This window comes from Carcharhinus amblyrhynchos, chromosome 1, assembly GCF_965287045.1.
Source record: "Carcharhinus amblyrhynchos chromosome 1, sCarAmb.v2.hapA, whole genome shotgun sequence".
Taxonomy (NCBI): domain Eukaryota; kingdom Metazoa; phylum Chordata; class Chondrichthyes; order Carcharhiniformes; family Carcharhinidae; genus Carcharhinus; species Carcharhinus amblyrhynchos.
Window position 1 is genome coordinate 125,674,136 of NC_137324.1, and position 22,814 is coordinate 125,696,949.

Here is a 22,814-nt window from a genome sequence, read left to right on the forward strand (position 1 = left end):
AAGTCCTGTAAAAGTACCATTAGTCTGTAATGAAAGCAGAAAAAGCTGAAAATATTCAGCAAGTCAGGTGGAATCTGCAGAGATAGAAACAAAATTAACATTTCAAGTTTTTTATCAGAACTCACTAACATACTGAATGTTCCCAGTTTTTTCTATTTTCCTTTCAGATTTCCAGCATCCACATATTTTGCTTTTTCAACACTGGTTGCTGCCCTGCAGATTTCCCTGATCGTTTGCAGTCATAACATTCTGTTAGTTTTGAAACTTGTCTGTGAATGTGAACCACATCCCACTTTACAGTGACACATGTCACAGCAGCGTACTTCCAACTTTGTTTTAACTTGAAAAACATAGTCACTATAAATGTAGCATTTTAATAACAGAGTGATCACTCAAAAGTGTTAAAGCATTATATACAAGGGAATATATTTTACTTCATTTGTTTCTTTAGGAACACGCTAGGCATATTTGTTTGATTTACTTTGTTTGGTGATATTGCGCAGTTATAATCTTCAATTACTACAGTGGTACAATTGTTAGCACTGCTGCCTCACACGCCAGGGATCTGGGTTCGATTCCTGGCTTGGGTCACGATCTGTACGTTTTTCCTGTGCATGTGTGGGTTTCCTCTGGGTGCTCTGGTTTCCTCCCACATCCAAAGACGTGCAGGTTAGATACACTGGCAAAGCTAAATTCTCCCTCAGTGTATCCAAACAAGCGCCAGAGTGTGGTGACTAGGGGATTTTCACAGTAACTTCAGTACAGTGTGAGTCTAAGTCTACTTGTGACTAATAAATAAACTTAATCTGCAAGTCACAGACAAATGTGACTGATAATTAAATCTATCTGTGCCACAAGGTGGCAATATTACACCACACAGTGGTTAACAATGAACAAGATGCCAGTACCGACTGCCAATTCTACTTAAACTGAGTTTCAATGGAGGTGGAAAAATAACCCTACCTGCATCCATATCCACAATAACGAGGCCCATGGATGTACCACATTTAATGTTGGGAAAATATCCCAAAGCAACTCACAATTCTTCAAGCAAGGAAAAAAATGTATTAAAACCAAAGGAGAAATTGAACCCGATTTTAGTTGTCCAAATGGATGGAGAGTTTGAGAGTTAAAATCCTGCCCACCAGTAATTAGGTGGAGCAGTCAAAAGTTTGGTCAAAGAGTTGGGCTTTTTAAAAGGTCTTAAGGAGGAAGGGCAGGTAGTTTCAGAAGGCGATGCCTTGTCAGCTCAAGGAACTACTGCTGCTGGGATGAAAGTCAGAGTTGAAGAGACAGAAAAGTTCTGAGAATGGTATTTTTTACGACTACTGCTTTGCTCCTGAGGCTGGGAGTGAACCACTTCACAATGTGCTCTCCCTGCTTCTGGAAGGAAGTGCATGGCCCAGCTTCATGTTAAGATGTCCCTGACAAATGAGATGTCCTCAAGTTCCAGTGTCTCGTTAAACTTACCGGTGGAGTGAGTGGCCTGGAAACCTTTCCTTTGTACAGATGCATCAGAAACAAATCTGATAAACATTTTGTTTCCAGTGGAGATGACAGGAGCTGGAATGATGCCGCCGCAGAATCGGCCCAGGATTGCAAATTTATCAGTCTCTCCATCAAACACTTCTAGATGATCATAAGCACATTCCTGGTGCTGTTCAATTTCAAATTCATTGAAAGTCTATGGGAAAAAAAACACAATTGACTGTGAAATGTTTTCTCCTGACATACACCTGTATTGCACAGTAAAAATGCTTATTAATATCCAGATCAACCACCAAGAGGGGAAATGACATTGATTGGGAAGAATTCTCCATTTCAGTGAAATGTCAGAGAATTTATTCACTTCTTTTTGTTTTAGTTTCACTATGGATTCAAGTAATGAATTGCAGTCCTTGATCATGAAAGACATATGCTGTTTGGATATAAGCATATGACCTAATCTCCAAACAGCAAGATTGTAAAGGTTGGATTTAATGTAGCCCTCTGCGGCAGGAACCATGACAGCACTTAGTCATAGGAGAGATCCCGACTCAATATCCTGATGGCAGGAAAGCCTTCGATGATTAAGCAGGAGAACAGAAGGGGCTGATGTGGGATTCTCAGTCACTGGTGGCAGGATGTCAATTTGGCCCATTAATCATTTGGCACCCATTATTCACGAGACCTCAGCAATTTAGTGGTACCTCCAGGAGTTAACAGGAGTGTCATGGCTTTCCCATGCCCTTGAAAAGTTGCTCAGCAAATATTGGTCTCCTGGGTTGCAGATCCACAATGCCTCCAATGAGATTCCCCCATCAGTCCAACATCCAGCCATAAACGTGAATATAAAACTTCACATTTTATGAGGCAAACTGCTAATCTATAATACTGATGACACTGACTCGTGCCTGACTTCAGATGACCTCATGTTCTAAAGCATTTTGTAGGACATTGTACTAAGGTAACATAGGTGTAGGGGGTGATTCTCCCAGCCTGCTGTACCACCGGGAGACATAAGCAGAGTCCATTAACCGGCTTTCTGCTGGGTGCCATGGCCTCCACATATCGCCAGATTTCCGGCGTTGTCAGCTCCACGCCAGAAATCAGCACGGAGCTGAATAAATTATTCGAATATTCATTTGAATCTGATTAGTGGGCATGGGACTGAAGTCCTAGAGTGTTGGTGGCCTGACCCCGCTGGAGTGAAGGTGGAAGTGGGGAGGGGGTGGGGGGGGGGGGGGGGGGGCATGGCTGCACCCCCAGTGGATCAAGGGTAAAGGGTAGGTACCTCCCTGCCCCTGAGCACACTGCAGTTCGGCTGTCCTATGGTAACCAAGGAGAGTACACGATTCACCTTGTGACTGACCATGCAGCTGGAAAGATACAATTAATCAACCAACCTAAATATATCATGGTTTGCATAGGCTGATGTCATTCAGAGACTTACAAACCAATGCTCATCATTATTCAACAAGCTCTATATATATGAATAATGGAAGAAGCCTCGTGTGGAATGGGTTGAATATTTTGTTTTTGTGCTGTATAATCTGTACAATTCTATGTAATGCAACAACTCTCAGTTTCCACTTTGGCAAACATCATTTCTAGAGTGTCAATCCACTTAGAAAGAAGTCTTGCATACACATTTAAAGATTAGTAACCCCCTTTCACTTACCCTCTTTTTATGGAGTGCCTTTTTGGTGAATCTGATAGTTATTCGAAGCAGTAGAAGATGCTGCCCTCTGGGAAAAACATGGGGCAATGGGATTCATTTTGGATGTTTAGGATGGCTCTTGCACGTGGCACATTAGTTAGCACTGCTGCCTCACAGCCCCAGGGGCCCAAGTTTGATTCCTGGCTTGGGTCACTGCCTGTGCGGAATGTGCATGTTCTCACTGTGTCTGTGTGCGTTTCCTCCCACAGTCCGATAAACCTGCTGGTTAGGTGCATTGGCCATGTTAAATTCTCCCTCAGTGTACCCAAACAGACGTCAGAATGTGTCAACTCGGGGACTTTCACTGTAACTTCAATGCAGTGTTAATGTAAGCCTACTTGTGACACTAATAAATAAACTTAAACTTAGCAAAGAAACAGTTCAGGCACAATGGGGTAGATCTTCACCTTCACTACCAGTGCAGTAATCTGGTAGAGTGGATTATTGACTGTCCTTTATTGAGCTCATCTAATGACTGCTCAATGTAAAGATGTAAATCCAACCTGCTGCACTGCATTTATGACTCTATGATAATTAAACCTTACTTTTTGAAAAAAAATTTTATTTGCATTTTGTGATCCCCGTGAGAATTTTCTCCAGCACTAAGGTTTAAGCATGGGAAACGTAATATTTTATATTTAGTGCTGTTGTCAGTAGGCAAACTTTTACAGCTGGAGACCAGATTGGTCCTTATGTTTAAATTCAAAATTCACTATTTAGTCTAGACGCTAATCTAAATGTTTTCTGCACTTAACGTAATTGAGAAAATTAAGTTTTTTTGCAAAATGATGCCTAACGATTCTCCAAATCCTTCATCTTTTTAGAAACCTAATTACTCACTCAGAGTTGAGCAATTATGTATCAAGGATTTAGCCTGAAATCAGATTTACAAATGGAATAACTCAAGGATCTGCAAGTTGATTTTTAATAGCGAAAGGCTGCTCTCATCTTGCAATATGGTATATCATGTTCTTTTCTGTATGTGCACTGCTCCCACCAGGGCTAGAATTTCGAAGCAGAAGGGAGAGGCTCTCTGTCTTAGCCAAAACAGCAGCAGAGGTCCAGATCCAGAGATCCTGTCCCCTAATCTGAACCACATCATTATCACAGTGGAGGGGAGGAGATAAGTTCTAATGAGAAGAGCCACAGTTTATAGAGGCAACTATGTTAAGTTAAAGTGAAGCTGCCTCAGCCAGATCTGGTTTTCACTAGTGGGGTGTCTAAAACACACCTTGTGCACGATAGACTTTCTAGAGGGTTTAAAGCTGCCTGGGTTCTTTGGAGAAGTGGGGTATTCATTTGGAGAGGTAAGGTACCGTTTTAGATATGGCTCTGGGACACCTTTGGGAGAGGTCAGGTGTCCTATGCGATTGTCAGAAGTAGATATGAATTGTGCATAAACTTATTATTATAAATGTAAAGTTCATTGGAACAGTCAAGAGAACTATCAAGCTGTCAATGAATTTAAATATACTGCCCGCTAAATGTTAAAATAAATGTGTGCAGTGGGTAAAAAAAAAATCAGTATTTGCTATTTCACTCTGACTGTTGACATAAACCTGAAGTTTACCATTTTTACAATGGGATGCATGTCAGTTTAGTTCCACTGACAGCTAAATGGTTATAAACAAAATAATTGTTAGTTTTCATAAGAGATTAAAGCAAGTTAAATGTAGTGAATGGGTTTTTATCAGAGTTTAGTTTTTGTAATAATGCATTCATCAATAGAAACTTAAGAACTGGATTTAATCTCAGCATGTGTCCTAAGGTCTGCTCATGGTGGATAATAGGTGAGTTGGCATTGCAGCTCACCTGCAAAGGATGGTGGATAGGGGTATAGGTGAGCATGATTTAGCATCAATTTGGCATGGAGCTACAAAGGGCCACAAGTGCAGGTATTGGGACATAGGATGCCTGGAGAATATGAGAGAAAATAGGGGTGAGAGGAGGGGCATAGGTTGGCATGCAAGAAATGGGAGGCCATGGGGATAGGTGGAGAGTCATGACATTACATGGGTTGGTGATGAATGGGGAGATGAGGGCTAGAAGGAGGTTTTACTTCATTCATTTTTTAATATTTTCAACAAAGTACCTGAGCATCAAGGCATACCTTCATCCAGCCCGACCATGCACCTAGTGGCCTCCAATCTCTTTCCAAGGTTGCCCACCATGATTCCCATTTTCACCTCCCACACTGGAAATCAAAACTACTTGACACTGACAGTGGATAATTTTAGAAGAGAAAATCCTTTTCTGCATTTAATCTATTTTCAGTTTTGGTGAAGGATTGTCACAGATTTGTTGAAATACTAGCTTTGTTGAAACAAGTGGAGAAAATATTCAGCAAAAAAGAGTGAAAGAGTTGAATTAATGCTAACTAAATTAATAAGCTTATTGCAACTTTGGACATATGACTGTATTTAGTAAAATTAGTGCATCAGATGCAGTAATGCCAACAGGGAAAGAAGTGTTATGTTGCACTCTTCACACTTGAGCAGCACAGTGGTTAGAACTGTTGCCTCACAGCTCCAGGGACCCGGGTTCGATTCCAGCCTTGAGTGATTGTGTGGAGTTTGCACATTCTTCCCAGTGTCTGCGTGGATTTCCTCCCACAGTTCAAAGAAATGCATATAAGGTGGATTAGCCCTCAATATCTATACGATGTCTAGGTTAGATGGATTAGTCATGGGAGATGTATGGGGTTGCAAGGGTAGGATGAAGGAGAGGACCTGGATGGGTTACTCTGTCAGAGAGTGCTGCAGACTCGATGGGCTGAGTGGCCTCTTCTGCACCGTAGGGATGCTATAATTAAAGAACATCTCAGAGCATGAGTAAAACTAAACAGGTGAACATTAGGAAAAATGTGAATGAACTTGGGAATGACCAAAGGCATAATCAAAGAGATGAGTTTTCAGAGTGTTTTTAAAGACAGAGAGCAGAGATAAAAGCAAAATGCATTAGGTGGAGAGACCAGAAAGAAGAGGTATAATGGCTGAAAAGTTGGTTTCAGATAGTGGAATAGGGAATGAATAGTAATTAAGAATGGGAGGAACACAGATGGGTCATATTGTTGGGGACGTTTTGCTAAGTGGAGTTAGGTCAGGCTGTGCAGCAATTTGTAAGGGAAAATGAGGATCTTGGCCAGGGGAGAAGGATTAGGGTTGAGGGTTGGGACAGCTTTAATAATTGTAAGTCAGGGGGAGTCAGGCCACAGGGTTTGGGAGCAGCAGTAATGCCCTGTGATTATTGGTGTGGAGCTCAGTAAGGCAAGCATCAGACACATGGACTGGAATTTGATACCCTTTCTCCAACCACGTCAGATGGCCTGCAGGAATCTCGATGCCCTAATGAATGGGCATCGGCCAAAAAGCTCCTGATGGCTGTGAGGGCCCTTGGGAATCATCCAACCAGTTGATCCCAATCGGGTTCCTGTCCAGAGTAAGCGGCAAACCAATATGTATACAAACCCGTTAATTTAAAAGTCATTAGCACGTTTGACAGGCCATTCACCAGCTTCCTGCCATTCAACTGGGCATGCCTGCAGAAACAGCACCAGGTGGGTTTTACATGTGCCACCCACAAGCAGGAACATGGCATGCTGGACCCTGACAGCAGAGGGAAACACAACCAACCCCTCAGAAGAGAGGCACTTTCTCCCCCAACCACTCAAATCACAGGCCACATCCACAGGGAAGCATGAGAGGTTTGTTGTGTTCACTTGGATTCTCGGGGTCCAGCAGGACATGTTCCTGTAGTGCATGTAAAGCTCACCTGGTGCCGTTCCAGCCACCTACATTTATTTTCATTTCCCTTCACAATTGAATGCACTGCAAGTACTCCATTAATCCTGACCACAGAATCCAAGCCTGATTGACAACCTGTGGTAACACTTCGTCTTTTGCAAACTACAAACATTTTGAAGAAAGGGGGGCACTGAGTGGGGAGTCTGAGGGAATTGATCAGGTTTTGTGATGTATGTGAGTGAAGGTGGGGTTGGGGTTACCCATTATTTATGGGGGAATGTCCCTTTTTGTGAGGGGTGGATGGTGCTCACCTAGGGGTGGCACCATTTCATTTTTTTGTGGAGGGGTGGGAGCAATCAGTCTGCGTGCGAAGATTGGGGTGCCCTTTAAAAATGGCAGCCCAGTCTCGGAACAGTGGGGCTGGCCAGTGCGTTAATCAAAATTATTTCATTAACATCTTTCAGGTGGGTGCACCCCATCTGAAAAACACTGCCACGCCACATTCTGGTGTTCCCACTGACATGGGCACTTAGTGCGGAATTTTACCACCCTGCCCGCCATAAGAATTGCAGTGGGCAGGACACGGACCATGCAAAGGTCCATTGAGCTTGGGCGGTGCTTTCCCGACTTTGGGCGAGCGCAGCCATTAAACCTCGCCCTAAGTCCCAATTTGAGAAAATCGGGCCCAGGAAGCTGTGAAATTACTCAGGCATAAGGTTGAATGGACAGTTTGATAGTACAACAGCACATAAATAAATGGAATTTGTGCATGTATCAGAAGAATATGTGCTTCTAGTTAATATTACTGAGGGCTTGCATTCAGACAATAATTGGAAGGAGAAAAACTGTAGACACTGAAGGAGGAGCAGTCTGAAGAAATATGACATAATTTAGGATAGATAGGAGTGGAAAAATGAGAGGGGAGTATCATGAATGCTGACTGTGAAAAGGTGGAGCAGGAAGGTATCATCAATAGATCAATGAAAGGAAAATGACACAGCCTTGTGTGGAGTTACTTAAGGCCTCATTGATGATTATTGTCTTGGCTTAGTGGACAATCAGATAGGAAGAATTCAACAGACAGTGATGAGGAAAATGAGAAACTGGAAGGATAACAATACTGCAGTTAAAAAATTCATGGAACAAGGAAAAGTTAGAAACAAGACAATAGCTTAAAAAAGATGGGAAAAGTCAATGCTGGGCTTTTTTAATGAGCGAGTAATGACAGTGGAGCTGAAAGGAATGGGGATGATACCAGATGATAGGAAACAGTTGGTGATGTGGAAGAGAATATCAAGGAGGAGAACATGAAGAGAAATTCTAAAGCATAGAGGCTGGTCAGGATGAGTTGAAAGGAAGGTTGAAAGGTTTGTGGGAAGGAGAAGAAACAGGGCTAGCAGAACCTATGGTCTTAATGTTTGCGATGAAGAAATCTCAGGCTGGATTTCTCAGGAATTTCCTTGGAGGATCAGGATATGATTCCTGCCAGTCATCCCAACCCTGCAGTGAACCAAATCCAAACTGCCTGGTTGTGTTTAATTTAAGTGGCGATGCTCTCAATGGGAAGTCCACTGGAAAGACAGACGTCATCATTCAAGCCCTCAGGTTGGATGTGTCATTTTCTTTTAGGTTGCTGGCTAGGTCAGATTCTAAAATAATGCACTAGAGACTATCAGCACACTTCTGTCAATCACAGAAGTTGAGAACAGTGCCAAATGGGGACAACTTGACTCAACAAGACTCCCTAAGAGCATTGCCACTTAAATTATTCATAAAGGGTGGAAAGGGACAGCTGATAGCCTGAAAATAAAAGAAAGGTATTTATCAGAATCAGAATATGATTATTGCACTAATCCTGAGCTCAGTGGTTAGCTGTGCAAAAAGTGGTGTGGTTTGGATTAGCCGAAAGAGAGTGGGAGGAGGACACATGGAATATGAATGAATACAAACAGCCACCTGTTTGGCAGAGTGGCCTGTTTCTGTGTTGTAAATTTTAGTAAGAATTTGATGCAGACTGCAGAATTGGTGCTAAGGTTTGGGAGCCTGATCTTCAGCCTATGCTCCCTTTGAGTGTGGCACTTCACTGGGAACGTGATCGAATGCAACTTCAGTTATTTAGAAACAGTTGCTAAGATGATGTGCTCTGAGATATTTTATACTTCAGAGATTTTAGTAATTGCAGTTTTTTTTACAATGTCAGTGAGTTCTATGCAAGTTTACTAGACTCACACTTGATTGACTATCTTTCACATACATTTTGATTGACAGTCTTTAACATACAGCTGGCCAAATGTGTCAAATAACAGATTCTTTGAAAGCTTTCTTTAAAAAAAATGCACGACTGATCCACCTTGATCATGCAGTATAAACTGCAAAAACTAATTTGGTGCTGGGTCAATAACATTATTTTTTTTTAATTATGGTGTACAATTTTGGCAGCAGATGAAGGATTAAGATGTACCTCATATTAATAACTGAAAGTAGCAAAATACAACATGTTGTTAATACCACATTTTGAATCCCTTACAGCAAACCCATCTAACCTAATTCCCACTGGCATCCAGCCAAATCACTAGGAGTTTGCACTCAATATTAACAGTTGCCCTTGAAAACGAGTTCCACCACCAAATTCTGACCAGCATGTGAAAAGATTTGATAGGAGCCAAGGGGTGGAGTGCATAAAATGCACTATTTATTTTGGCTGGTTTTAAAATATATATTAATCATCAAGTGCTCACAACAGGTACCAATCACAACTCACATCATGAGGCAAAATGATCACTGTTAAATGTGGTTTCACATTTTATAATTCAATTTGATATTTGATAAATATAGTCAGATTTGGACAATGTCTGACTATATATATCAAATATCAGCATCAAGTACTCAGATCATACATAAGTTAGATACAGAGGAAAGCTAATTACACTATCCTAGTGATGAAAGGTACTTCTTCAGCTTACATTAATTGAGGAGGCAAAACTTCTATTTAACACAGTGTACATTCAACACTAGAAGGGTATTGCTCCAGTTTGTCATTTTAAGCTTCCCTTACAAGATAAACTTGCCATGTGGGTTCTTTCAATCGCTTGTTGCAACTTCAGCACTTTATTATGCTCAAAATACCTCTTCTTTCAAAGTGTAAATAAGCTGTTTAGTGTTCTATAGATTAAATATAATTACAGGAAGAACAAAGACTAATGGTATTTCCATTTGTTATAAAATGTCAACGATTTTACAGCACTTCATGGCTGACTTGTCAAATGCTGTCCTCTGCAATTTTACACAATAGAAAAGCTAAATAAATATATTTGCGTTCTTGATACAGTAGCATTTATTTTCATTTTTAACTGGTGGCAGGAATGGGGGCACATCAGAAAGTTTGATGACGTGGAGACTGCCAATTTTAACTCCAGAGCTGCAATAAGATAAATATTCCTGGAGCCCAAACCAGACGCTCAACAAGATTCATTATCTGATTAATGGGTGGAGTTGTAACATGGTGCAAAAAACTGTAGCTAAAGCCAGATGGGAGGGAAATTTCTGAGTGATCTGGATCAAGAAAGGCTGGGATTGAGGAGGCTCAAAAGCTCCTTGTACTCTTCCTGAGATAATTAGAGATATTTCTGGGGGACTTACCTTAGGTTCTTCTGGCCCCTTGGCATCTCCTGCAATGCTTCTACTGCCAGGCACAGATGGTGTGGGGTTCTGGTGTCAATGACACCATCACGCTTTGACTTACGAACAGCGACCCCCCCACCCGCCCCCAGCCTTTCCAGTGAAGCTGGTCGATGGCATGATTCACCATCTTAAAAGGTACGATCTCTGGAAATAGCTTCAGTTTTAACTCCTTCCCCACTCACCTTCTCAGTGAGACACCTAAAATTCCTGTCATTATCTTGTTACACATGTTTTTGGTATGTATGGTTAGCCCAACCATAGCCCCTGTAACTGGTAGTAATATTGAAAGAAGCGTAGTTGGTAGAATTATTTTTTAATAATCATAAACTTACTATCTTCACTCTGTGGCCTGGAGTTGCTGAGATCTCCCATGTACATTCTTTGCGGCTAGGGTATTTATCAGGCCAATTGGGACTCGTGATAATTCCAGAGGCACTGTAGATCTTGTGTTCACATTCAGCTGACAGAAAACAAGAGCAATTAGTTCATGAGCATAGTGACATTATAACTAAGGTCACATTATATAATTAAGCAGGAAGTATTTATTCACAAAAGCATTGTAAAAGGATAAAATATAAACACTGAAATAAGTAATGAATTATCAATATCTGCAGAATGTACACTGATACCCTGAGAACAAAGACTTTTTGAGAAGCACAAGACTGATCTAAGCATTGCATTTAATTCGTTTATTTGAACAGCTGTATTTTTATCTCTTCTACGCTCCAGCAGTCTGTATAGCAAATGAACCTATGAATTAGGAGCAGGTCATTTGGTCCCACAAGTCTGTACCCCCATTTACTGAGACCATGGTTGATCTGACTGTAACCTCAAGTCCACATTCCTGCCTATCCCTGATAAACTTTTACCCTCTTCTTATCAAGAATCTATTTACCTCTATCTTAAAAATATTTAATGATCACCCCACTCCATCAGCTTGTTAGTACTGTTTTCCTAGTGATTGTAATTTCCTCTCTCCCATCTCCTGATTTACAGCTATCATTGGAATGTTTGTGTATCCTCTACACTAAAGACAGAAGCAAAACACTGATTCATTTCTACACCATTTCCATATTATCTATTAATAATTCCCCATTGTCACTTTCCAGAGGACCAACAGTCGCTTTAGTTACTCTTTTCCTTTCTTAAATTATGGTAGAAACTCTTGCAATCCATTTTTACATTTCTAGCTAGCTTCTTCTCATTATCCAAATTCTTCCTCTGAACTAACCTTTTAGCCATTCTCTGCCATTCTTTATTTTCAGACTTGCCATACACATTGCCACATTTAAATGCTTTTTTGTTTGAATGTCTTAATTTTTCTTTACAATATACTTATCCTGAGTATTCTGAAATATTCCCTGAAATGTCTGCCATGCTTCTCTATCAGTTTACCCGCTAGCCTAGTATCTCCGTTCACTTCAGCTAGCTCAGCTTTTGTGTCTGCATAGTTGTTCTTATTAAGTTTAAAATACTAGTCTCTGACCCACTCTTCTCCTTTTAAACTGGAGTTCAAAATCAATTATTGTGGTTGCTGTTACCTCGGCTTTCACTCTAAGGTCATTAATTAATCCTGTTACATTACACAATACCAAGCCGAACATAACCTACTCTCTGGTTGGTTCGAGAATGTGCTGCTCGAAAGAAAAAAGCTCTCAAAAGCATTCTATGAATATTTCATCTAGGTTATTGCTGCCAATCTGATTTTTCCAGTTTATATATAGATTAAAATCACCCATGATTATTGCAGTTCCTTTATCACAAGCATTCTGTATTACTTCCAGTATACTTTGTAATACATTGTGGTTACTGGTAGTGACTTCTTTCCCCTACTATCTACGAAAGGGTCTCTGCTGCTTTGGCCTCTATTCACTGCATGAGCAATACTAATTCACAGCTGCTGGCCAGAGGAACAAAATACCCCAGTACAAAGACAAATTCTGTTCTGATGAAAGATCATTGACCTGAAACATTAACCCTCGCTGGGATTTTTCAGTCCAGTCCAATTCCCACCAAAAGTCAATGAACATTTGGCTGCCTCTCCAAATTTTCCGTCCCATCATGGCAGGACTGGAGAATCCCAACCTCTGCTTCTTTCCACAGATGCTGCCTGACTTGCTAAGTATTTCCAGGAGTTTCTGCTTTTATTTATGAAAAATTTTCAAGATGTGATAATAGGGCTAAGTTTACAAAATTACATGCCTGACATTCCATCCCTCAGTTTGATTTGATTTAATTTGATTTTTTTATCACATGTATTAGTGTACAGTGAAAAGGATTGTTTCTTGCACATTACACAGACAAAGTATATTGTTCATAGAGAAGGAAAGGAGAGAGTGCAGAATGTAGTGTTATAGTCATACTAGGGTGTAGAGAAAGATCAAATTAATGTGAGGTAGGTCCATTCAAAAGTCTGATAACAACAGGGAAGAAGCTATTCTTGAAACAATTGGTACATGCCCTCAGACTTATGTATCTTTTTCACGATGGAAGAAGGTGGGAGAGAGAGTATGTCCAGGGTGCATGGGGTCTTTAGTTACACTGGCTGCTTTTGCAAGGCAGCGGAAAGCGTAGGAAGTGTCAATGGGTGGGAGGTTGGTTTGAGTGATGGACTGGGCTTCAATCACGACTCTTTGTAATTTCTTGTGGTCTTGGACAGAGTAGGAACCAAACCAAGCTGTGATACGAGAAATAATGCTTTCTGTAGCGGCTCTGTAAAAGTTGGTGAGAGTTATGGTGGATATGCCAAATTTCCTTACTCCCTGAGAAAGTAGAAGCATTGGTGGACTTTCTTAACTATAGTCAGAATTCAGGGAGCAGGATAGGTTGTTAGTGATCTGGACACCTAAAACCCGAAGCTCTCGGCCATTTCTACTTCACTCTCATTGATGTAGACACGTGCATGTTCTCCTTTATGCTTCCTGAAGTTCAATGACTATCTTCTTCATTTTGTTGACATTGAGAGATTATTGTCATCACATCAGTTCACCAGGTTCTCTATCTCATTCCTATACTCTGCCTTGTCATTGTTCGAGATCCAATCCATTATGGTGATGTCGTCAGCAGATTTGAAAATTGAATTGGAGGTGAATTTGGCCACAGACTCATATGTATTTGAGGAGTATAGTAAGTGGCTGAGGACTCAGCCTTGTGGGACACTAGAGTTGAGGATGAACATGGAGGAAGTATTGTTGCCTATCCCTACTGATTGTGATCTGTGGGTTAAGAAGTTCAGGGTCCATTCACAGAGGAGGAGCCAAAGCGCAGGTCACGGAGTTTGGATTTGAGTTTTGTAGGAATAATGGTGTTGAAGGCTGAGCTGTAGTCGATAAATAGGAGTCTGACATAGGTGTCTTTGTTATCTAGGTTGAGTGCAGGGCTAAGGGGATGATCTCTGCTGTGGACCTGTTGTAGCGGTAGGTGAACAATAGTGGATCCAGGAAATCCGGGAGGCCAGAATTGATTCATGCCATGCCTAACATTTCAAAGCACTTCACAATAATGGATGTCAGAGCCATTTGACAACAGTAATTAAGGCATGCTGCCTGGCTTTTCTTTGGTATTGGGATGATAGTCATCTTCTTGAAGCAGATAGGGACCTCAGATTGGTATAAAGAGAGGTTGAAGATGTCTGTGAATACCCCCACCAGCTGGATCTGAGTGCTCATGGTATCCAGGTACCCCATCCGGGCCAATCACTTTCCATGGGTTGACCTTCGAGAAGGCTGCTCCGATATCCACAATTGTTACCTCCAATACAGGTTCATCTGAGGCTCCGGAGTGGAAGGTGTGCTTTAGTTGACCTCTTGCTCAAAACGAGCACAGAATACATTGAACTCATCAGAGAGGAGTGTGTTGGAGCTGGCGATTTTACATGCCTTCATCATGTAGCCTGTTATGTTTTGCAGACCTTGCCATAGTCAGCAGGGGTCCATGTGGCTAGCCTTGATTCTAGCTTAGTCCAGTACTGTCTTTTGGCCTCTTTGATGGATCTCCTTAGATCATATCTCGTTTTCTTGTATAGGTCAGGGTGACCTGAATTGAACGCCTCAGAACTAGACTTCAGCAAGTAATGGATATCCCTGTTCATCCAAGGTTTCCCATTGGAAACAAGTGGATTTGCTTCTTTGCCACACAGTCTTCTACACTCTTACTAATGAAGTCAGTTACTGTAGTTGTGTACTCATTCAGGCTGGTTGCAGAGATTTAAATACCATTCTACTGACTTTAAGCAGTTCTGTACGAGATCATCCGATTCCTCAGACCAACATTGCATGATTTTCTTTGACAGATTTTCCCATTTCAGTTTTTGCTTGTAAGCCAGGAGCAGGGGCACAGACTTGTGGTCTGATTTGCCAAAGTGTGAGCGTGCGATGGAGCGATAGGCATGCATGATATTTATGTAGCAGTAGTCGAGCATGTTTGGGCTTCTGCTGAAACAGGAGAGGTGTTGGTGGTATCTTGGTGTCCATTCAACAGGCAGCGTCTTCCCATCCTGACCTGGCAACTGTTAGATGAATGTGCACAAACTCATTTACTCAATTCTTGACAGAAGTGTGCACAAGCATTTTGAATTTGTGCTTGTGCAAGTTCAAGCACTTGTACAAGGGCTGAATTTTAAGGGCCTTTGAGGACAGTTCAGGGGAAGAAAGACTATAAACATAGAGTGGGGGTAACCTCCTCTCTTCCCAAATGCCTCCCTCTCACTTCCCACTCTGCCACTTCAGTGAGCAATTAAGAGCGTCTTTCCACCTCTGCTGGCAGTGGCAGGGTAGGGCAGCTTCTTTTGTGGGCACACTTTGTCCATAAACAAGATATCCAAGCTTAATGGCCACCCCACACTCCCAAAACAATCAGCACTAACTGTCCTCAATGACCCTCTCGCCCCCTACTTGCTGGCACCTGCTTGACTAGCTCCAAAACACCCAGGTGCCACGTTGTGAGGATGCATGTAGATCACTGCATTTTTTCCTACAGTTTCAAGCTCAGGACTGCCCACTACATTGCTGGGCTGGCAGTTAATCAAGGAGGCCACAGTCCTTAATACAGTAGTGGGTTTGGTGACAGAAACTTAATTAACTAAAGAAACTTAAGACTTGTAAAATGTGACTCTTGGTATTGCAGCCCAGCAAAGCATTAGTTAGTCATGCGACACCTATGTAATAAACACTAGCAAGCTTAATTTTGCTCTCCTGGTCTTTTAATCTACCTTCTACCATCAAATTTCCTAATAGCATATAGATAAAGTTGTCATTTTTCATTAATGGTTTCACCAATTCTTAATAAATTAATATTCCAGTAAATTCACAAACACATTTCATTTTTACATAGACAGAATTTTAGCTCAATGGGTCTGTGCTGGTATATATGCTCTACATGGGACTCCTCCCAACTTAGTTTTATCTAACTCCTTCAGTGTAGTAACATCTTAAAATATCTGTTATTTCTCCAGAAAAAAAATGAATCGTGAGATTGGAAGAAAAATTGTTACTGCAATGAGTAGAAAAAAAGGCTTATTTTCCAATTTTGCACTCCTGGCAGGGATCCTAACCACTGGGCACATCTATTGGAAATTCAACTGTGCATTGCACATTATTTAACAGCTGTTATGATCCTTCCTGTTACAGATGTGATGAAGCTGAGAACTAACCATTACCCATCGCATATCAAAGGACCTTGTGAGGGCTCCCTCAGTCCTGTTTCAAATTACATTATTGTATTTTCAAATACTATGATTAATTGTTGGAAATGCTTTGGCAGAATTTCAGTATTATAATGGCACTGTTTGATTTTTTATTAAATGAAAGCTTAGCGTGAGTTCTTGTGGATGAAGTGATGCACTTGACTGGCCACTATAGTACCCACTGAACCCTCAGAAAACCGTTTCATGAATACGCGCATTTAAATTGCTGATTTGTTTCTCATTATTGCCTGTAAACTTTAAAACATTTCTGTTCAACAATTTGTACATTAAAAAATAGATTTGTTGCTGACTCCATTTTTGAAATAACTTAGGTCAGGAAACTCATGCATACAAAAGTGAAGCTTCTGTCTAGGGTGTAGTGGATTCCTCACTATCTACAAGTTCCATAAAGATTGTTAATAAGAGAAATTTTCTAATAAACTATATAAATGCTATTAACCCCAGTGACCAGTAGTACATTGCAACTGCTGGAGATGTTCTTCCAAGTCATTGATAAGGAAACACAAACTGTTTTACCAAACAAGCAGTCAGCTGCATCCCAAATTTCTGTTTTGTAAACTGGAAAATTGAGTCTATAAATATAAGGCATTTGTGGAATGTTTTGTCAACATCTTTTACAATTGTAAAATTGACAGAACTCTGCACTTGTCAACATGTAATATTTATCATCATGATGTTGACATAATGAAAAACGTTCTTAGCATTGCTGTCATTAAAGTGATAGACAGCACTTTAATCATATAGACTCCTTGGAAAAGACCTTGCCTTTGACTGCATTCAGGTTTCTGACATCACACCAACATCTAACATTATATACAATCACATGAACAACACAGTTTTAGTTCTTATTCAATAGATTTTGATACAGTTAGTCAGTTTGTGTGCATCATTTTATGATATTCATTATTCCATCATGGAACCATATGTCAAGAAGCTGCAAATTGGTATCCCAGGTTATTTTATTTGTTCTCTTTCGGTTTAAGCATTAAACAATAGATGTGTTATTATAGAATCCTAGAATTCTACAGTGCAGAAGGACGCCATCAAGTCTGCACCGATCACAATTCCACACAGGCCCTATTCCCATAACCCCACATATTTACCCTACTAATCCCGTGGCACTAGGGTCAATTTTTAGCATGGCCAATCAACCTAACCTGCACGTTTTTGGACCATGGGATGAAACACATGCAGACACGGGGAGAAAGTGCAAACTCCACACAAACAGTCACCAGAGGCCTGGCATCCCTGGCGCTGAATGCTAACCATTTAGTTCTTGTCTAAGGAATCACAACATCACATACCTTCTTTGCAGTCATGTTTGTTTTCATGTAGTACAAATCCATTTCGACACTGACACACGTAACTGCCTACTGTATTGATGCATTCATGTTGACAGCCGCCGTTGTCTTTGGAACACTCATCCTTATCTGTGAAGAGGTCGAGGAGAGGTCATACAAAATATATTCATGAGCCGCTAGCCCAAAACATTTTAGGTAAGAATGAAAATACGCCTGTGTGTTCGTCCAGAAGAAGGTAAACTAAAGCACAGGTCGGACTGCCCATTAGTACACCTTTTGCTTTAGCTATACCCATTCATTATTAAGCTTGCACTTTCACCTACAATTACCAATCCATCAAGCAGGCCGGAAAAGAAGCTTTTGGATTTGGCAATGGCTCCAAGCTTGCTCCTTAGCAAGGAGAACTCTGCTCGTTTAAATCATGTGTAATTTTTAAAGTGCTTGGCAGTGCATTACCTTTAAATGAATCTGGACATTTCTTAAACACACAATAAAAGCCAGCAGTAGTTAAGAACTAGAAGTAAAAAATTCTGCTCACTTCAAACAGACCTACTGATCAAGGTGACAGTTTAGCAAATGATTTTACTTAATTAAACTAATCCCCTAATAAAGGTACAACTGTGTTAGAGGTGAAGCAAATATTAGCACAGAAGATATAACACCTTGTATCTGCGTAAAACAGCCACAAAACTCACTACAGGGAGGACAAGCAAAAAATATTATTAGCAGCCATTCCAGTGAGTGGCAGTCAACTCTTGTCATTCTACACGAGCTTTCATGTCAGGTAAGGGATGGTTCGTCCATTTAATCAAAACTGGCAGACTGTTTCTGACACTCTCAGTTCCATGATGAACTATGCTTTATCACTTCAATATGTACAGAAGTGAAAGGCACAGGGGACTATTAAATACTAAAACAGGTGGGAGCATTTGAGCAAAATAAAAATTCCCAGTATCTTCAACTTGCTCTGCAATCAATCATAAAAATACAAGGAAGGATGAAAAGAATGCCTTGAGCCTGTGATCATATGCATCAACAAATTTTCTTCAGATATTAATAAGAGTAATAAATGGTTTGCAGGGACTGAAGAAACTAAGGTAAAATGACTGGTTTTCAAAAAGCTTATAAAATGAAAGCAGTTTGGTACATAGAAGATGTATTTCTGTGTAATAAATCATATTTACCCAGCAACTTTGCTTGCTATCTTTACAAGTTTTGATTGCAAACAACTTAATACATTGTAATTAGTAGAAATGAAATAAGATCTACATACATTCTATGTAGGTGAAATATGTAGCTTAAATAAATGAGTTACATGGCAGAAAAATAGTTTTGCTGCTGTTGAACAGAAGTCAGTCTGCCAGCTTTGAATGGATGCATCAGTCCCCACGTAATGAAAGATCCAGCCCGAAAACTGTGTTAGATGCCAACCAAGCAGACGACATGTGGTCGTACCTCTGAGACTCTCAGAGGCCACCAGTCTGTCAATAATACGTACTCGGCTGGAAGGGGAAACCTGCATCAAGTTCTTGCAAGATTCAAAAACAAAAATTTTCTCTTTGCATGGTGCTTCCTTGTCTGTGAAAGAAAATGTACCAAGATGGCACCAGAGATGAATGTATACTGATTGCTCTCAAGTTCATTACCTCATTGAAACTAGGGTTCAAAAATTCTCTTTTGGTTTAAAGTGAAGGCTTTTGTGACTATACAAGCAATATAAGAAAGATTGACTTATATCATAGTATTAAGTAACATTTGTTAGATTATTTCAGGATAAAGAATGGGATCATTTCCTTTAGTTTTACGATGCAACACACGTTAAAATTACTTGATCAAATAGAGTAATACATCAATGTATATATCTAAATTTTGCAATATTTTATTCAACTGATATATGAGTATAGCCAAGAAGTTATTGTGGAAATGTCAACAGACAAACATGCAACAACATGAATGACATTCTTCTGTTTGTTCTTTTAGAGCAGGTTTTAACCCATTTATTTTAAGTGGCTAATTACCTTCTGAAGCAACAGACAGAAAATGCAAGGATGTTAAATGTTTGTCTGCTAAAGGATCACAATAAAAGACAGTTTCACTGATAGCACATTATTTAGTCCCTTCAGCCTGTTCTACCATTCAATGAAATCATGTTTGATTTATAATCAAACTGCATGACCTGTATTCGCTCCCTGTGGTGGTTATGAAGAGTAAGGATGCATTACAGCTCCTTCAAATCGACTCCTGGAAAAGTGGTTTTCATTCGGTTGTGGGAGGGAGGGGGTGGGGGGTAGCGGGGGAGGCTGAGTATGGAGGCAGGCTGGGCAAAACATACTTTAGCCCAGCTGTGAAAAATAAATTTTAAAAAAGCCCTTCACCACAGACCCCCTCACTCCCATCACACATTCCCCATCATGCAATCTCAGATACACCCCCCCTTGCCCCTCCTCCCATGGCCCTTTATTATCCCGATGCCATTGATGCCCCCTTCCACAATCCTTTGCCTTTATATCCCCCATGCCAACTCACCAAGTATTCATCACAGGCAGACTTCAGGGCTTATGCTGCGATTAAATGAAGTTCATAAGTGTCTATATAGGAATTCATTATTTAAAAGAACACTCCAGCTGAGTACATTTCACTTCCTTTAGTTCTCTAATATTATAAGTATTTGTATTCATGGTCTCACTTCAAAGATTTATAAGCACTTGGAGCCATCAATCAAACTGTGAACAATAGAAACTCTACTGTGATGATAGGTTGTGAAATTTGTCATGTAGTGCTAACTCTGTAATGGTAACCTCATGCTTACATCAGCAAATACTGTATTTTCCAACACTGCTGACAAGTATTTTTTAATATTTGAAGGACAAGAGATTTAAATGTCCTGACAGGTTGATTGCCTCCTTTGACAATGCTAATGAGCATGACAGTTCTGATGAATTTATCCACATTTTACACACATTTGTGCTTACTTTTAATATTCTCAAAGGGCACCTGACCTCTCCCAGAGAAAACACAGTATTCCCACATCATCTCTCCCAGAGATGCATAGGAACCACGTCCAAAAGGGTACCACCAACTCTTCAAAGAACTCTGGTAAGTTTAAACCTTCTACTACCAGGTTTAATGTGCACAGGTTGTATTTCCCACTCCCTACTTGTGAAAATCAATAAACTGAAGGCAGCTGCACTTTAGCATGTTCAGCTGCCTCCATAAATCATGGATGTCCAAAGTTCAACCGGTACATTTACTAGATGGTGAGCATATCGGCTTTTTTACTGCAACATGCTACTTTATCATTTATAGAAAAAAAAATTGATTTGAAAAGTCATCTACTTTATACTAGTAAAAATAGTAATGGTAAAATTACAACATTGTCTTTATTGCAATAAAGACAATCTGTAACAACTTCTAAACTTGACAATCACTCTTGGTGATGTTAGTGTGAGAGTGCTAATTGCACTTGTATCAAATTCCTCTGCTTGCTGTTGTTTGTCCAGAAGAAGCTATTTGATCATAGATAAACATAGAAAACATAGAAAATAGATGCAGGATAAGGCCATTCGGCCCTTTGAGCTGCACCACCATTCAAATGTGATCATGACTGATCATGTACTTTCAGTATCCCACTACCGCTTTCTCTCCATATCCCTTGATCCATTCAGCTGGCAGGGCCGTGTCCAGCTGCCTCCTGCAATATCTGATGAACTGGCCCCAACAGTTTTCTATGGTAGAGAATTCCACAGATTCACAACTCTCCAAGTGAAGAAGTTCTTCCTCAGCTTAGTCCTGAACCTTAGTCAGGCCTTAGTAAGAAAGGGAATGCTAGCCAACTTTTTCTCCCCTAGTCCAGAGACAACAAACTCAATTGAAGTGGTCATTCCAACAGGTAACTTTACGAATATAGAGACATGTCAAAGATTTTCATCTTGTACTCATCAGAACATGTCATAAGATTATTAACATATAGGGAAAACAACCACTTAAACTGTATGAGAAGACATAGTTATTTGGTTGACAAGTAGATTCTGGTTGGTAGAGGTGTTGGCATGGAGAATGCACCAGTTGATAGTGACTAACAATTAACTGCCAAACATTGCTTGAATTTTAAACCAGGCAGCTTCACCATGATTGGTTCATAGAATCCTTACAGTATAGGAGGTCATTTGGCCCATTGAGTCTGCACTAAAAACAATCCAACCCAGACCCTATCTTTAACCCCACATATTTACCCACTAATCCCCCTCACACTAAGGGGCAATTTAGCACGGCCAATCCACCTAACCCGTATATCTTTGGACTGTGGCAGGAAACTGGAGCCCAAGCAAACATAAAGAGAATGTGCAAACTCCACATAGCGAAGCCGGAATTGAACTTGGGTCCCTGGCACTGTGAGCCAACAGTGCTAACATTGTGCCATCATTCCTGCAGAATGAGTCAGTGAATGGCAGTCACTTACTTTGTTTAGCTAAAACTAACTCGCTGTGTGTACATGTTCTGTCTACAAAATACCGTGCCCTACATATTAATATTTGTAGCTTCTATTACATATAAATGAGTCACACAGAAAGTCTGAATGACAATCTTAAATTGATTGTCAGTGTAATTCTTAGCACACTGAAATAGGGTGTGGCAAAGACATCCTGTGGGATAATGGCTGCTCTGCTCAGATCATTTCATGCTGTGTATTTGAAAACTCATTAATGGGCTTAAGGCCATCATTTTCAGCTAAAAGTACCCTGTCTATCTCAGGTTACCCTATATTTTCTTCCCATACAGTATAAATTGTTGTTTTCCCATTATATTGATATTCTTGTGAAATGTCCCGGTGAGTGCATGATGAAAAGTTTTGACACAAGTCATTTTTTAAACAATATTGAATTTCTGTACTATTAAGTGACCATTTCAATATAGAACTTGAGATCTTCCTAGTCTGCACAACTGAGCGAGCAGTGCACCTAGTGAGGCCATTGAGAATAAGTTTATTTTCATTATTAGTCTCAATTTAGTGCACCTTTCCTTACATTTTTCATCCTATTTGTAATAATTTGAGGACAAAATGAAGTGCCATCATATCACCATTCCTGCCATAATGCAAAGCTGCTTCTGGTTCAATAGTCTGCACAAGGCTGATCATCTACTTCATCTCTTCATATTTGTTGGTTTGAGAAATGAAAATATCTCCA

General features: G+C 40.3%; 1 protein-coding gene across 4 annotated transcripts in view; it reads right to left on the minus strand.

The window, feature by feature from the left end:
* tll1 (tolloid-like 1) overlaps nucleotides 1-22,814 on the minus strand; it is a 303,989-nt gene that overhangs the window by 20,233 nt on the left and 260,942 nt on the right. For all 4 annotated transcript variants that reach the window (XM_080192042.1, XM_080192060.1, XM_080192049.1 and 1 more), the window contains 3 exons: nucleotides 17,632-17,757; nucleotides 10,956-11,083; nucleotides 1,471-1,684 (listed from right to left, as the gene is read on the minus strand). In XM_080192042.1, the coding sequence (XP_080048168.1) occupies nucleotides 1,471-1,684; nucleotides 10,956-11,083; nucleotides 17,632-17,757 (468 nt within the window). The remainder of the gene's footprint in view (nucleotides 1-1,470; nucleotides 1,685-10,955; nucleotides 11,084-17,631; nucleotides 17,758-22,814) is intronic.